The following is a 17,265-nucleotide window of genomic DNA, read 5'->3' on the forward strand; positions in this document are numbered from 1 at the left end:
ACATACATGTGCATGTGTCTTTATGGCAAAACTATTTCTATTTCTTTGAGTATATACCCAGTAGTGGGATTGCTAGGTCGAACGATATTTCTATTCTAAGTTCTTCAAGAAATCTCTAAACTGCTTTCTACAGTAGCTGAACTAATATCATTCCACAAGTAGTGTATAAGCATTCCCTGTGATTCACAACCTTACCAGCATGTTATTTTTTGAATGTATGTATTTTGAGATGCCTTGCCAACTCTTTTCCATGGGCTAGTTTAAAAATGTGGTAAATTTAACCCTATTTTGTATATTATAAATATTTAACTTTTTGTCATTTTTAAAAACTTTTTTCTTTTAATTCTTCTTGACTTCATTTTTTTTCAGTAAAAATGGATAAGTGGTTTATTCTACTTAATGAAATAGGTGATAATAAAGAAAATGTCAAATTTGTTAGTTGATTATAGCCACAGTATTTTTATACAACATATATTAAGCCCCCTGCATACTGAACACATTATCTCTTCTAATAATGATAATTTTATGGGGTGGGTACTATTACTAACATTGTCTATTAGGAAACCAAAACTCAGAGGGACTAACTAATTGACACAGTAATTTGCTCACAAACCTGTATTAGTCTGTTTGTGTCGCTATAAAGGAATATGAAAGGCTGGATAATTTATAAAGCAAAAAGATTTATTTGGCTCATGGTTCTGCAGTTCTGTATAAGAAACATCACAGCAGCATCTACTTCTGGTGAGAGCCTCTGGCTTCCACTCATGGCGGGAGGCAAAGAGGAACCATTGTGTCATATGAGGAGGGGAACAAGCCATTCATGAAGGATCTGCTCCCATGACCCAAACTCCTCCTAATAGGCCCCACCTCCTACACTGGGGATCAATTTTTAACCTGAGATTTGAAGGAAACAGATATCCAAACTATACTAACATCCTCGTTATCCTACTAAGTCTGGCTGTCTTTTTACTAAATGTTGGGGGAATCTCAAGAGTCTCTCAAACTTTAGGACCTTGGCCTGTATTCTAGACCAGTATTCTGGGATAGCCTACCGGGCCACATGTCCTCTTATCTCATCTCCAATAAGCCCCACCCAGGATTGTCCTATTTTCCTCTCTTCAAAGCTAATGCCACCCACACTGCATCTTAGAGTTCTTTCCCTCAAGATTGGCTGCTGAGAGGGATTTTTCCTAAGTTCTCACTTCATTGCTGCCATCTAAGAAAGATACATAGACCTCTTTCATTTGGAAAGTTTAATTGTTAGTCTTCATGTGTTAATGTAATAGAAAATTATAACATTAATGCTGTCCTTCGTTCAGCAAACATGTATATAACGACTATCTGGGGACAATTACAGTGGATGGAGCTTCTAGTCCAGAAAAAAATAAAGAATATGAATAACTTATAAATAGTACATTACAAAGCACACACACACATAGGTTACAATGGGAACACTTAAGAGAGATAAAAATAAATATTGAACAGTTAGAAAATTGCAAAATTTGTATAGTTGTTATTGTTCCTGAAGCTACATAGTATGATTCTGAAGTATGTAGTTCCTGAGGACCTTTTTTATATGATAGACGTTGTCGTTTCTTCAATGTCATGCTTTGAAGTGCACTATGTCTTTAAATCACAAGACATATTCCCGCACAATCAAAGCAATTAGAAATGAAGGATGTGATTTCTTTTGTCTCAAAAGCCCTTTTAGAAGAGATATTTCTTCTTTTTTCACTTCTTTGTGAAAGCAGTTATTCAAACTGCACAGGAACTTTGTGAACTTTGAATACCAGGTTTGCTGTCCAGATACACACAGACAGGAAATACACAATAGCCTAAATCAGGGTGTGCTGGATAAACTTTTCTTAAGATGCAGGCCCAGGAAACACTAACAGCCTTAAATTGTGGTGATGGGGGCTGGAGCTGGGGGTTACTTTCTCCCTAGTATCTTGGGGCATTCTTGAAATGGGAATGGTATTCATGATTCAGAGCTAAGTAAATCAGGGCCCTTTTTTCTAACCATTACAACCTAAATTGGGAAGAAATCTGGTTAAAATAAATACTTCAGTCTTATTTGGGGGAAGGAGTCACAAGATGTTAAAATTGAGTGTAACATAGAAGGAACAATCTCACCTCTTTACCTTGGAGATGGTGAAAGTTTGGAATTTGGAAACTGAAAACCAAAGAAATAGCTATAGGTGTTTTCTTTCCAGGCATCTATTTACAGTCATCTTCTTCTTTCCCACTGTACTCCACTGCGTCCAGCTGTCAGTGATCAGAAGCCATGACCAGCAACACAGTGTGTTATTTCTGAGACAAGTCATTAAAGAGCAAATTGTCTTAGAACAAATTGATAAGTAGATTCACCAAAACATAAAATTTTGGAAATACCACCAAGTTGTTTGATGTTAAGATATTAACCTCATTTCAGAGCCAGGTTTTTTTTTTTCCGAAGGATACACATAAAAAGGAAATTATTTTTACTTTATCCTTCATTGCTTTCTAAGAAGAATTTAGACAGTAACCTTCAAGGGAACACAATAGCAAGGAAGCTAGCTATATGTGGTGAATAATTAAATGCTGTGTGTGTGTGCTTTACCCTCCCACGGAACACAGGTTGTCCAATTTGGAGAATTTTTTTATTATTATAGTAAAAAAAATTTAACATTAAATTTGTCATTATTACCATTTTTACATATACTGTTCAGTAACTGTAGTAATATATTAAGTATATTCACATTGTTTAGCAACAGATCTCTAGAACTTTTTCATACAACACTGAAACTCCATACTCATTAAATACTAATTCCCCCTTCCCCTTTCTCCACAGCTCTTGGTAACCACCTTTCTAATTTCTGTTTCTATGATTGTGACTACTTTAGATATTTCATATGAGTAGAATCCTACAGTATTTGCTTTTTTTGTGACTGGCTTATTTCACATAGCCCATTGTCTTCAGAGGCTCATCCATGTTGTAGCATGTAACAAGATTTGCTTCTTTTTTAAAGCTACACAATATTCCATCATATGTATATTTTCTTTATCTGTATTTTCTTTATACATTCATCTGTCAATGAACACTTGGGTTGCTTCCTCTTGGCTATTATATATAGTACTTAGATGAACATGGACTTGCAAATTTCTTGTTGGGATCCTACTTTGAATTCTTTTGTATATATACCCAGAAGAACGATGCTGAATCATATACTAATCCTATGTTTAATTTTTTGAGGAATCTCCAAACTATTTTTGATAAGGGCTATATGTCTTACATTCCCACCAAAACAAGGGTTGCAAATCTTCTACATCCTTGCCAACACTAAGTATTTCCTATTTTTTGATAGTAGTCATCCTGTGGGTTTGAGGGGATATCACAGTGTGGGTTTGATTTGCATTTTTTAATGATTAGTGATGTTGAATATCTTTTCATGTGTTTATTGTCCATTTGTATATCTCTTTGAAGAAATGTGTATTTAAGTTCTTTGCCCATTTTTAAATTAGGTTATTTGGATTTTTTGTTGTTGTTGTTTAGTTGTAAAAATTTCTGGATATTAATGCTTTATCAAATATATAATTTGCAATTGTTTTCTCCCATTCTGTTGATTTCCTTTCTTTTTTTTTTTTTTTTTTTTTTTTTTGATGTGCAGATGTTTTGAAGTTTGGTGTAGTCTTGTTTATTTTTTATTTTGTTTCCTGTGCTTTTGGTTTAATATCCAAGAAATCATTGCCAAATCTAATTTCCTGAAATTCTTAATCTATATTTTATTTTAGGAGTTTAATAGTTTTGGGTTTTTTCATTTTGAGTTAATTTTTATATGGTGTATGCTGAGTCCAACTTCATTGTTCTGTATCTGGATATCCATTTTCCCAGCATCATTTGTTGAAGAAACTGTTCTTTTGCCATTGTACAGTCTTGGCACTTTTGTCAAGAATCATTTGGCCATATATGCCTAATTGTGGGGATTTAAATACATTATATTTTAAACAATTTTGACTCAAACAGAAATAAAGAGAAACTAATCGTATTCTAGCATGAGGATTTTATTTCTGTATAGCCGTGTCACTCCATTAGAAGACAATATTTTTCATAGGTGAGTAGTGACAGATAGAAGGGATAGTTGCTTGCTGAAAGTTTGGAGGTTAATTGACTAATTAGAATGATTTCAAGGGTCTAAGAAGAAAAGAGGAAGACCTGGTATAAGTCTGTGACATGAAGTTTAAAGCAGGAGACAGAGGCAGAATGCAGAGGAAGACATGACTGAACTTGGCAACTGAAAAGATAAGGAGAGTTAGCACATAGGATTTCGAGTTGGATTTTTACCTGGAAGAATTCAAGGTTTTATTTCCACAGTTTTAAATCCTTTTAGGTTTAAGATGCAAAGTCCTTAATGAGCTATTTTTCTGATCCGTATTCCCAAGTCCCTAGAAGGACATCTCACTATCATTCAGAGTCTCATGTCTGCAAGGCTGGCTCTTTAATACTCAGTATGGTCTCTATTTTGAAATACTTAGCAATGTGACTCAAAGAACAAACCACAGTCATTTGTATCCAGGCAACAGCATTGATAAACACTGCAAATTTCTTTTCTACCTTATAGCTTGAGCTACATAATGTGGACTAAAAAGAATATTGTATTCTATTCAGTGTTTCTGGAAATTAACAACTATAAACATAGACACTCAAATATGCTCCTACCTTAAAAAAGAAGGAAGCACAGCTACAGTACAGAATCACTGTCATCTTAAATTTCTGACATTCTAGATGTCATCTCAAATGTAAACAGTCTTTATTTTTTTTTTAACATTCTAAAGATATTTGTACATGGTTGTTTGATTGTATTGTAAGAGACCTAAGTATAAACTGAGTCAACCAATAAACCGGAGGGCTACTGCCTGACAGTTTAAATTAGCTCCTTTCACACCCCTTAGGGTCTGCCTATCAGAGAGTTATCTGAGTTCCATATACAACAGTAGCCCAAGCCAATACCTTGATCACAGTAATTATCTGTTTTTATTTATTTTCCTCTTGTCCAATTTATTTCAGCCTGGTTATTTTTCCATTCCAAGAGCCTATGCACCCATGTTCAATTACCTGGTTTCTCTCTAGCACTTGAAACTAACTCTAGTTGCCAGATCAGGTAAGCAGAAAATTCAAGCTAAGCCTGCTCAGTAGATGTAATCAACTAGTAGTTTCATGTAGGAACCACAAATGGAGATGTTTTTTGATAGACTGAATTTTTAAGTGGGAAGACTGGTATTAAATAAATTCTATTTGGACAAATAGGTGAATGACAATTGTAATAGATATATGAATCAGTCAAATAATTTTTAGCGTAATTGCAATTATGAATGTTGAGAGTTAGCCTTAAATCTAAAATTACTAATTGTTAAAGTTTTACATTCCTGAGTCAAGTAAATTAAGTAGTTGAATTTTTGGGGGAAAATTTTGTGAATTTTTCTGAAAAGGAAAAGAGTTTGTTTTATAGTCATTATTGTTCTATTTTACAAAAATAATAATGTGTCAATGTGTTACGATAATAATTAGTCACACATCCCAGGAACTTAAAATGAGTGTCAAGAAAAGCGAGATAAAGTAGTGACTATCTGTTAAGAATGATTTAAGTGACATTAAAGGAAAAGCCTTCTTCTCCAAAGTAATCATGAAGTGAGGACTCTGTAAAATTGAGTTCCCCAATGACTGGACTGTAGTTAAGCACTTCAATGTAAAGTTTCAGCTAGGGTGATCTGAAATGGTTGTGCTGTTAAGGACATAACAGCTAAGTCAATTTAAAAAGAACTTTAAATGACTACTTCACTAGATAGCAAGGTATAGAATGCTGTCAATGTACATCACTTGGGTAATTAGCAAACTGTATCTCTTTTGAGACAGCAATTTATTTAACTTTCCTCATTTTGTGCCTTTAACTTACCCACAGGATGTTGTTTGAATATACCATCAGTAATCAAACAGTGTATGCAAGTATATATCTCTTTACCACTTCTGAAGACATGTTATTTGCTTGGTCAGTTGGCCTTAATAAAGACAGCTGCTATCAGTTTTTCCTAATATAAAACCCAACGTGCTCCCCTAAATTCACTCTAATGATCAGTTAGTTTCAGATGATGATGTGGATGGATGGATAGATAGATAGATAGATAGATAGACAGATAGATAACATACCCGTGAAATACACTAGAATCAGGAATAAGAGAAATTCAGTACTGAAGGGCAAAAATGGAGCTTGACTGAGTAATCTTGGACATTTTGAGGCTACAGCACAATAACTTCTACCCGATGATTTACTCTATTTTCTATGCTGTGGTTTAATAATGACACTTTTGAACTGAATTTATTTTCTTTAAAACTCTTTCTTGAATATATTACAAGACTTCTTTAGACTATATATAAAGTAGAAGTTACTCTTCAGAGGAACTTTTTTTTTTACAGCACTGTTACATAAACACAAAGCTATTTGACGAAAGAGTGCATCTATAACTGGAATTACAGTGGGGATACAATTTAGTTAATGTAGAAATAATTGTCTGATTACCATGGTTCTCTACATACTACACATTGAATGATGATTATTTTATAAGTAAGTTAATTCCGTATGGATGTAAAGATTCATTTGAATGTAACTGGAGTAATTTGAATGTAACTGCAATTACTTTTGCACCAACCTCATAACAAGAGTATTATGTTCTTATTCTTTCATTCACTCTCTCTCTCTCTCACACACACACACACATCCTTTTTCCTTCAAGAGTTTTTCTATCTAATGTACAGTAATCCTTCCATAATATTGTTTTCAGAGTTCATGCCAATAGTCTGTCTTTACAGACCAAAACATTTGTAAGAGAATCTTTCAGAAATTTAAACTAATGATTCTGTCTTATACCAAAGTTCATGCGATAGCAAATAGAGTTAAAAGAATTCCTGCTATGCTTCTGTTTTGTTTTATTGTCCTCTAATTTATATGAATATTGAGTATTTGCAAATACTTCTATCTAACTAGACACATAAAAATTTCCTTAAATTATTATGCAAATTCAATACAAGAGAATGGGTATGACCAGAAAAATTCGTTTATTTGAACTGTATTTTTTACAACTTTAGTCTTAAGGAAAGTTAACATTTTCAGGATTCCACAAACACAGAGACACACACACAAGGAGTTAGAGCTGCAGTTTTATTTCTTAGAATTTTTGATCTTGTAGGAAAAGAATAACTAAGCACTTTCATTTCTTCAAATTTTTCAAAGTTATTCAGGAGAATTTGTCTTCATCTATTCCTTTCTACAATGATCCTAGAGAATTTCTTATCCATTTATTCAGTTTGGTTGTGGATTTATTTGCTAACTTGGTAGGTAGTGTTATCATGGTTTTGTTTTCATAAATGTAATTGATGTCCTAGCTTATTTTATAAAGAGATATATTTCAAATTGAATAAAATAATTTTTATCACAAACATTGACCCATTATGTTGAATTTCTAAAAGTCTCCAATAAGAGAGAATGAATTTTTAAAAATTAGTTCTATAAACTTGTTGAGATTGGAAATTATATCCCTGAATATAATCAACTTATATCTAATAGGACTCTAAATATTTTCTACATAATATAAAATAGTCCATAAGATGGAGTATTTTATGAAACACTTTCTAAATTTTCATTTATACTGAATGCAAAAATATATTGGAGAATAGATGTTTGCTTTACAAGTTATAATAAACACACTATAAAAGCTATCAGGTCGGCTAAATGAGTGAATATGTTTAAGATATTGCTAAGTAATATGTTTGACTCTCCTTTCTGCAACTTTCATATGTAAAACAGTTGCTCAGATCTTAATGCCACAATATTTTTTCTATCCATCTTCTTTTTTTCAATTGCCTTTGCCATTCTGTCAGTTCAGATCCTTAAACTCTCTCCCCTACCTCCATTTTCTCTCCCCCTCATTTTCAGATTCACCTCATTTTCCTACTCATTTTCAGATTTACTACAAAGCAGAGCTCTGAGCATTCCAGAAATATGTCTCAACTTTTCAAAAACCTTCAATTATTCTACACCATTTCCTAATTGAGTAGCTCCCCTCAGTTGGGCATTTAAAGTAGTCCTAAATGTGGCCTCAAGTCATCTCTGACACAGTAATTCTTTCTTAATCATTGATCACCATTGACAAAAATCTACATATTCATATATATGCAGAGTTCTATATAATTTTATGGAGTTTACAAAATCTTTCTCTACAAGTCTTAGAGAAATACCCGCCTGCTCTACACATTTCCATCCTGCCACTCTGCAACACATACCTAACATTCCAACCACGTTCGACGACAAGTAACTTGAGGACAGACACGGTGTTTTCTGCAAAATGCACATTCACATTAGCCCTATGATACTATCCAAATGTCTCCACCGAGTAGCTTGGCCCCTGGAATGTCTTTCCTGAGGTTTTCAGATGTTTGCATTCCCTTTATCTGTTCCTGTTATCTGTTACCTGGATAAGTTGGGAGGCATTTGGGGAAGATAAATGTCATTTTTCAGATTTCAGCCACTACTATTCTTGCTAAAGTAAATTCTTTCGTTATGGTGGAAAATAATTTTTACTAATGAACTTGGACTGTCCTTACCTTGATTAATACAGGCTTCATTTGTGTTTAAATTTGATGTCTATTTGATTCACGTCAGCTCAAAACGTGTTTTCTAAATTTATGTTTTTCAGGTTTCTTGAGTACAGGCGATCAGGCTGCAAAGGGGAACTATGGACTCCTTGATCTCATACAAGCTTTAAGATGGACTAGTGAAAACATTGGATTCTTTGGTGGTGACCCCTTAAGAATCACTGTTTTTGGATCTGGTGCTGGGGGTTCATGTGTCAACCTGCTGACTTTATCCCATTATTCTGAAGGTAACCGTTGGAGCAATTCAACCAAAGGTATTATGCAGGTTGCAAATTTTGACAATTTTGGTGTCTGCATGCCACCACTATCAGTAGTATGTGATGCTCTGTATATTTCTCTGTTCAAACTGAGTGTTAGGTTGAACTCAATATCTGTTTAAAGCTTTGTTTCTTCAGTTTTTCTGTGCATGTTTAAATTTTCGTCAAACTCTTTTCTGTGTCTCCCGTGGAGCTTGGTAAGGATGCCCTTTCAAGCACACTTCAGAATAGTTAGCATTACAGTTACTCTTCTTTCCTTTAAAGGGTGATTTGAGGAAAAAATCAAAGACGTTCTACAGTTCTGTCATCTTTGTTTATTCAGTGATCAAAATCAAAGATGAGACTTGTTACATGCAGGGATTGTATATAATCTATTTTCAAGACAATAGACATTTTAAACCCTTTATTAGTATGAAGCTAACGAAGCGGTCATAAGCTAGTTTGTCTGAAAACATGTGATTTCACTTGTTGTCTGAGTACAGAATGGATTGTTGATTATTTCGCATGCATGATCCAAAATTGTCAAAGCATCAAGGTCACTGGTAGAGCTTTTGATTAAAAAGAAAAATACATTTGATTCAGTGTTTTTTCTATTTTTAACTCCAAAAGCATTATTTTTCCCCCGAAACTTGGCAAGGCAGCATGGAGTATTGAGGCTGCTGAAATCCATGAAATATTTTTCTCGTTTCCATTTTCTGGCTTTGACATGTTTTTTCCAAAGTGCCTGTCCAAGGCTTACCATGTTGTTCTTTATGAGCTCCATCTCCATTTTACCATGCATAGAATCACCCATTCCGACCACATTATTAATCTGAAATTTCACAAGAACAGAAGAGTATTGTTGGAGAAATTTGCAAAGCAAATACTTTTCCTACATTATTTATGTATAATAGAGAGGAAGACAGAGAATATATAAAAACGTACACCATCTTTTAATTTCTGATCTTTTATTGTCATTTTATATCCAAGAAGAAAGTATATACTGTCAAGTATAATTCATGAAGTGTCTTAATTTGTAAGGTTGAGTTTTGTGATAGGAGCACCAGACATATGGTATTTGTTTTTGGTATCAAAAACACATGAATGTTGAATTTCAAAAGAACAGCCAGTCATTAAATGAATCTATATATTTGGAGAATCATATATAGACTCAATTTATTAACATAGTTTACATAACATTTCATTTACATTAGTAAAATTCTGATTCAAGATGACAAAATAACACAGATGAACATTTCCAAGAGACATTTCATCTGTAAAGAAATGGCTTCTTTTGAAATAATAAACTTAGTGTTTCTTTAATTAAACAGATTAGATTGTTCTAATCTCAGTATTTTTACTAATGCCACTATGTAGCTAAAGCAACACTAAGCCACCTCTACAGGTTTCTCAGGGTTACTTGATCAAAAATTGACGTGAAAGCCACCTTTAGCTAGTATCAAACTGGCATTGGTTTAAGAGATGAGTCAGTTAGTTCATCAGCTAACACTGCCAGTCATCAGCTGATGGTGTGGTAAACAGTAGGAAATGGTTATGCAAACAGTTGAAAATACGACATTTTATCATACACTTCAGGAAAATCTGTCTATCCCTGGAAAAAGACATGAACTTAGGTTTGGCCTAAACCTATCTCCAGACTAAGCTGCCTGATTTTACCAGGAGATGCTGAAAAAAAATCTCTTGAAATCATCAAGCTGATTCTGCCTCCAATGGAGATGTAAACTTTAAAGGCAATAAACCCCACAAAGGGCTACACCAATGCTTACGCCTGGATATACCATGAGTCAACCCCATCTTGCATCCACATAAGAGGCACTTTCACTAATGATAAAACATACGTTTTTCCCATATTTTAGGAATCTAGGTGGCATATTTTAGGATATATTGGACATGAGGTGCCTTTCCCTCTAAATCTTTTTTGGTATATTTAGTTAATGTTGAGTCCCTGAAATGGGAAAGAATATTATAGAAATCACCAGGTGCATTTTAGTTACACAATTTTTATTTATTAAAATATTTTCCTGAGCAAATGTTGATAAACAGCTACATAATTTTTAAAATTATCTGTATTTGTATCATTTGCTCTAGCATACTTTGTTCTAGTAAACTAAAAAATACTTATAAAGATGTCAGAAAACCAAAACAAATGTATATTAATACTGTTAGATTTTTTTAGTATCTTCAGAATTATATAGGAACATGTTATAGACATGTTGAATATATAGGCGTATTAGGTTAAGAAAAATCTAAAACTTTCCTTCTAATTCAGACAGTGCCTCAACACCTTTGTGAACAGAGTTTTTATCTCATTAACACATATGAATAATTAAGCATGTTTTTAAATAACTGAAGCACAAAGCTGTATTTGGAAATTGATAATAAATTTAAATATGTAAAAGAAAATAGATAAACTATATTTTTAAAACAGGAATTTTATCAGAAAAATACCTTAATGAGAAGATAAAGTGCATTTGTAAATTTGAATGACATGCAGCACTTAGCTGTATATGGAACCGTCATTTACAATTCTTAAATGCAATTAAACAAAAAGCAGCGGACCTTGTGCTTTTCATCTTTTATGATAAAAACAGTAGTGTACATTCAACAGTGGCAAAAGTTAAATCACCCCACACTAAATCTTTCTGCTGATGGCTTTTTCTTTAACCTAGTGAAAACACTTCAAATGTTATGTCTTCTTCTGAAAGATGAATATTTAGCATACTATGTCTGACATGAAGATCTGGAAAGAGTATGTCTAAAGTGATATTCTGTTTTGTGTGAATTCAGGGCCAACCCCAGGGTATAAACAAACAGCTAGCCCCAGTCATTGTATGAGCCTTCAAGAATTCCTTTTCAAATAACATCTGGTTAAAACAAATATAGAGAATCATTTTGAAGGAAGATAGACACAGCCAAACTGGAGGAAATATTCCAAACAGACAATGTAGAGTCTGTTGGAGAGTTAAATAGGAGAAGATTGGCCCCATCTGGTTAATGTTGATGATAATGTAAGTATTTACACACTCATTGAAGAGCATATTTGGGACTTTTTACCACTATATCTTCTCCGTTTCTTCTTGCCTACTACCTCTTTGAGGCTTCTTGATCCCTAAAGCAGGTGCCACTCAAAGCACAAGACTTAGATCCACCTCTCTAATCCATTATACCCTGTGGTTGGCTTTGTGTACTTCCCTTAAGCAAAAATATCTCTATCTCCCTGTTTCTTGAGCTGTATCTGGGTTTTTATATACGTGTCTAAAATATCAGATGTTATTGTTTTACCACAACATTACTCAAAGATCATCTAAAATTCTTTGTTGATTTTCCCATAGGACTTTTTCAACGAGCAATAGCTCAAAGTGGAACAGCCCTTTCCAGCTGGGCTGTTAGTTTTCAACCTGCAAAATATGCTAGAATGTTGGCCACAAAAGTTGGTTGCAATGTTTCAGATACAGTAGAGTTAGTGGAATGCCTACAGAAGAAGCCTTACAAAGAACTTGTTGACCAAGATATTCAACCAGCTCGATACCACATAGCCTTTGGACCTGTGATTGATGGTGATGTAATACCAGACGACCCTCAGATATTGATGGAGCAAGGAGAGTTTCTCAACTATGATATAATGTTAGGAGTGAACCAAGGGGAAGGGTTAAAATTTGTTGAAAATATAGTAGATAGCGATGATGGTATATCAGCTAGTGATTTTGACTTTGCTGTTTCAAATTTTGTTGATAATTTATATGGATATCCTGAAGGCAAAGATGTTTTGAGAGAAACCATTAAGTTCATGTATACTGACTGGGCTGACCGTCATAACCCTGAAACCAGAAGAAAGACATTATTGGCTTTGTTTACGGACCATCAGTGGGTGGCACCAGCTGTAGCCACAGCAGATCTTCACTCAAACTTTGGTTCACCTACATACTTCTATGCCTTTTACCATCATTGCCAAACAGATCAGGTTCCAGCTTGGGCTGATGCAGCCCACGGAGACGAGGTTCCCTATGTACTGGGAATCCCCATGATTGGCCCTACAGAGTTATTTCCTTGCAATTTCTCCAAAAATGATGTGATGCTGAGTGCAGTTGTAATGACATACTGGACAAATTTTGCTAAAACTGGGTATGTACCTAAGGAATGAAGTTTATTTTTAATAAAAATGTTATTTTAACCATTTAAAAATAATAGATATTTATGCCCAGATAATGTCATATTGGATTAATACCTGCAAGATATTACATTCCTTTATTCAGAATTAATTCTATATTATGGTGTATTTAAAAGTCATTGCTTTATTATTTCTGGTGTTTTAGAAGCTCGTTAAGAAAGCACATATCTCAATTGCATTACTTAATTACATCTGCTTTTGGTTTTTGAATTATACAAGACTTGTTATTGTTCAGCAGTAATAAATATTATTTTATAGTGCTTTGTAATTCACAACACTCTTTAATCCTTCCAACTACCTTTCTGAATCTGGCAGATCAGGTACTATTAATCCCACTTTACAAGAAGGAGACCTGAGGCTCTGTGAGTGTCATAGAGATGTTCACATGTCTGGTATATAGCAGAGCCTAGTCTCAAACCTTCATCTGCTAATTTAAAATCAAAAATCCTTTCCACTATTCCATGTCATCTCTGCTAGCTTGCCTATGAGACAACTCATATGTATGTGAGTATTTAAATAATTCTTTAAAATCTTTGGGTAGATAGCAGCCCATCTCAGGATAAACAGAGAGAACAAGAATGTGAGACTTACTTGCCTTACATTATCACCCATCTAACAATCTGCCTGCTAGGAGATTTATATTTCTAAATTGACCCAAATTAATGTTAAAACACAATCTAAAGCATTGCTGAGTCATCTATTTAATTATTAGATGTTAAAGTAGTGTGATTTTAAGTAAAAAATAAAATAGCTTTATTCTCATAATTTATCTTTTCCTTCTTAGTGACCCAAATCAACCAGTCCCTCAAGACACGAAATTCATTCATACCAAACCCAACCGTTTTGAAGAAGTAGCATGGACCAGATATTCCCAGAAAGACCAACTTTATCTCCATATTGGATTAAAACCAAGAGTTAAAGAACATTACAGAGCCAATAAGGTGAACCTCTGGTTGGAGTTGGTACCTCATCTGCATAATCTCAATGACATTTCTCAGTATACCTCTACAACAACTAAAGTGCCATCAACTGACATCACTTTCAGACCTACGAGAAAAAATTCTGTACCTGTCACGTCAGCCTTTCCCACTGCCAAGCAGGATGATCCCAAACAACAACCAAGTCCATTTTCAGTGGATCAAAGGGACTACTCAACAGAGCTGAGTGTCACTATTGCAGTTGGAGCATCACTGCTGTTTCTGAACATCTTGGCCTTTGCAGCCCTGTACTACAAAAAGGATAAGAGGAGACATGATGTTCACAGGAGATGCAGCCCTCAGCGCACTACTACCAATGATCTAACCCATGCACAAGAAGAGGAAATCATGTCCCTCCAAATGAAGCACACTGATTTGGATCATGAATGTGAGTCCATCCATCCACATGAGGTGGTTCTTCGGACCGCCTGTCCCCCAGATTACACACTAGCTATGAGGAGGTCACCTGATGATGTTCCCTTAATGACACCCAACACCATTACAATGATTCCCAACACTATACCAGGGATTCAGCCCTTACACACATTCAATACATTTACTGGAGGACAGAACAATACTCTGCCCCATCCCCATCCCCACCCCCATTCACATTCAACAACCAGGGTATAGCCAGATAAGAGAAACAAACTATTTTTTTTTTTTGATGGATTGCAGTAAACGATTACTGAAGATTCCTTGGCTTTCAACCTACAAGACTTACTATTTAAATAAGGAGGAATATTATGTGAATATACATATCAAGAACTTTGGGGGTTTTGAAAAAAATGAATTGTATATATACAAATCAACTTTAAAAACAAATTTCAGTTGCTTGAAGCAATTGTTCTGAATGATACTTTTTCATTCACATTCAAGAATTAATTTTTTGAAGATTTAAGTTACATAATGGAATTAGGCATGTGGAACACCAAACAGGAAAGAACTATGTCTGAAATATAAAAAATAAAAATAAAAAACAACTATGAATATGCACAAGGGACACACCAATGGAATGTCAGATAATTTTCACCAGTTTTTATTTGGAGCCGTTTTATTGTGTAGACCATATTTACATATTTGGATAAGTACACAAAGCGTCAACGCTGTTAATGGCCTTAGCAAAGGCTCATGCTGAAATTTGCCAGTAAAACAAAGAAGTTTAAAGACTGGCAGGTACACCATTATCACATAAGTGCTGTCAGTATAAAGTTGTGGGGATAAAGGAAACTGGATATTTTTAGCACGATGTGCATGATAATTTATATGCTTGGTGGCTGTGCTGCTGATTAAGCCGTAATTAAAATTCTTCTCATCCCATTGGAGTTTTTAATAGAAGCTTCCTCCATCAATTGGCAGAACCTAAAGAAGATTTTAAGGGGCAAAAGTAATTACAATAAAATAATTCACAGTAGTTTCAATATAGAAGGAATTAGCTATTAAAGGTATTTGAAGAAACTATAGGTATAGTGGTGAATACTCGCTGATATGAATCCCAGAGAAAAATTTCTTGTTTTTAATTTGCTTTTCATTCCCATCTAGATAATTTATAGAAATATAACCCTAATTGGACATGTGGTACAGGATCTATAAGTTGCTGTGTTTTTTTGTTATTCTGTATTTTGTTCCTTTTGGTAAGGTGAAGTGTGTCCAAAGAGTTACTTGCAACAGTCTTTCATGATATGAGGGTGCCCCACTATTACCACTCTGATTATAGTTCTGAATTCATTGATTTACTCATGCTGCATGACAAAATGTTTACTAATAACAATTCATTATAAAGTTATGTCCCTCTTTACATCACTTATCTTTCTCACTGAGGTTCATTCACTGGCATTTACTCACGCAATCTCAGTAGAGTACAACGTAGATACAGAACCTAGGAGAGTCAACACCTGGAGGATTTTAGTCTTACACATATGTGTGATTTTAAACGAATATTCTCAGACCACAGGAAACTCTTCATCCCCATGTTGTTTACCAGTAACGGTATATCACAGACCTTTCCAAATGTTTGTATATGTAATCAGATGTACATTTATATTGAAAAAAATGAGATGGACTTAAAGAGCACATCCTGATAAATACTTTCTCTCTTACCTGTACTATATTTCTATTAGACTAAAGTTATGTGATTTTTTTTTTTACATTTTTTCAGATGACTAGCAATTTTGATAGTTTATAAGATAATGCAAAGAACTTTCTCTGACAAACTAACTGCAGTAACAGAAACCTTTCTTTTCAGTTACTCTTTTTCAAGAATGAAAGATTATTATACAAAAAAATTGTATACTACTTGATGGAACCAACTTTGTACATCTTGGCCATGTCACTGGTCATTGCGTGAAATAAAGATAATCTGGATAATGACTATTAGTCCAGTGCTAAGAAACATGATCTTTGCTCATTAAAGAGCTAAAATGTTTATTGCTGTTTTGTCTTTCTTTTTTCTAAAAAAAAAAAAAAAAAGAAAAAAGAAAAAAAGGAAAAGAAAAACAAAGAAACATGACTGTCTCAAAGAGTAATTTTTCTAGATTAGACCAGTCAGATTTTTGAAGACATATAGGTAACTTCCACAGAAAACACAAACATGTATTTAAAGGCAAGTCTCATCTAAGATGAAACTCATAAAACTTCTTTAATGTTATGAATTTAAAAGCTCCAGAAATTCATGAAAAAAAGAAAGATTAGCTTTGTGTTGTTAAATATCTCTTAGGTACAGATGTTGTAGAAATAAAGTGCCAATTGTTTTCAGTTAGAAAAACAGGTTCCGATTCTGGTCATCAAGGAATAGGTCTATTGAAAAGAAATTTGCAATATTTCATGGAATACAAATAACTAGGTTCATAAAATGGGGGTGATTAAACTACCATAAAGTAATGAATAGAAAGTTGCCATGCTAAGAGAATGTAAAAGTGCTGAGCAAGATATTAAACTGACACTAAAAGATAAAAATCTATTTCAAGGAATTTATGTGATTATAATCCCCCCCCAATTATTATCTATCAATGAAATGTAGGTATTCCTCCATAATTAAAAAAAAGTCTCTGTTAGAAGCAAAAGTCTTCTTCAAAATCCAGAGTGATCTACATACAGCTTTTGACTGAGGTGGTTATGCTTTTAAACTAACTGCCAGTGTACACAAATACAAAGAATTGTTTAGCATCTGAAGTATTGTTCAAC

At 34.0% G+C, this 17,265-nt stretch overlaps 1 protein-coding gene across 8 annotated transcripts in view; it reads left to right on the forward strand.

Moving 5' to 3' along the window:
* The window catches only part of NLGN1 (neuroligin 1), an 886,466-nt gene extending 869,959 nt beyond the window's left edge, over positions 1-16,507 (forward strand). For all 8 annotated transcript variants that reach the window (XM_054553010.2, XM_054553006.2, XM_054553007.2 and 5 more), the window contains 3 exons: positions 8,725-8,937; positions 12,273-13,062; positions 13,893-16,507. In XM_054553010.2, the coding sequence (XP_054408985.1) occupies positions 8,725-8,937; positions 12,273-13,062; positions 13,893-14,715 (1,826 nt within the window). In that variant the 3' untranslated portion in view covers positions 14,716-16,507. The remainder of the gene's footprint in view (positions 1-8,724; positions 8,938-12,272; positions 13,063-13,892) is intronic.
* The last annotated feature ends 758 nt before the right edge of the window (positions 16,508-17,265 follow it).

The sequence above is a fragment of the Pongo abelii genome, chromosome 2 (genome assembly GCF_028885655.2).
Source record: "Pongo abelii isolate AG06213 chromosome 2, NHGRI_mPonAbe1-v2.0_pri, whole genome shotgun sequence".
Lineage (NCBI taxonomy): Eukaryota > Metazoa > Chordata > Mammalia > Primates > Hominidae > Pongo > Pongo abelii.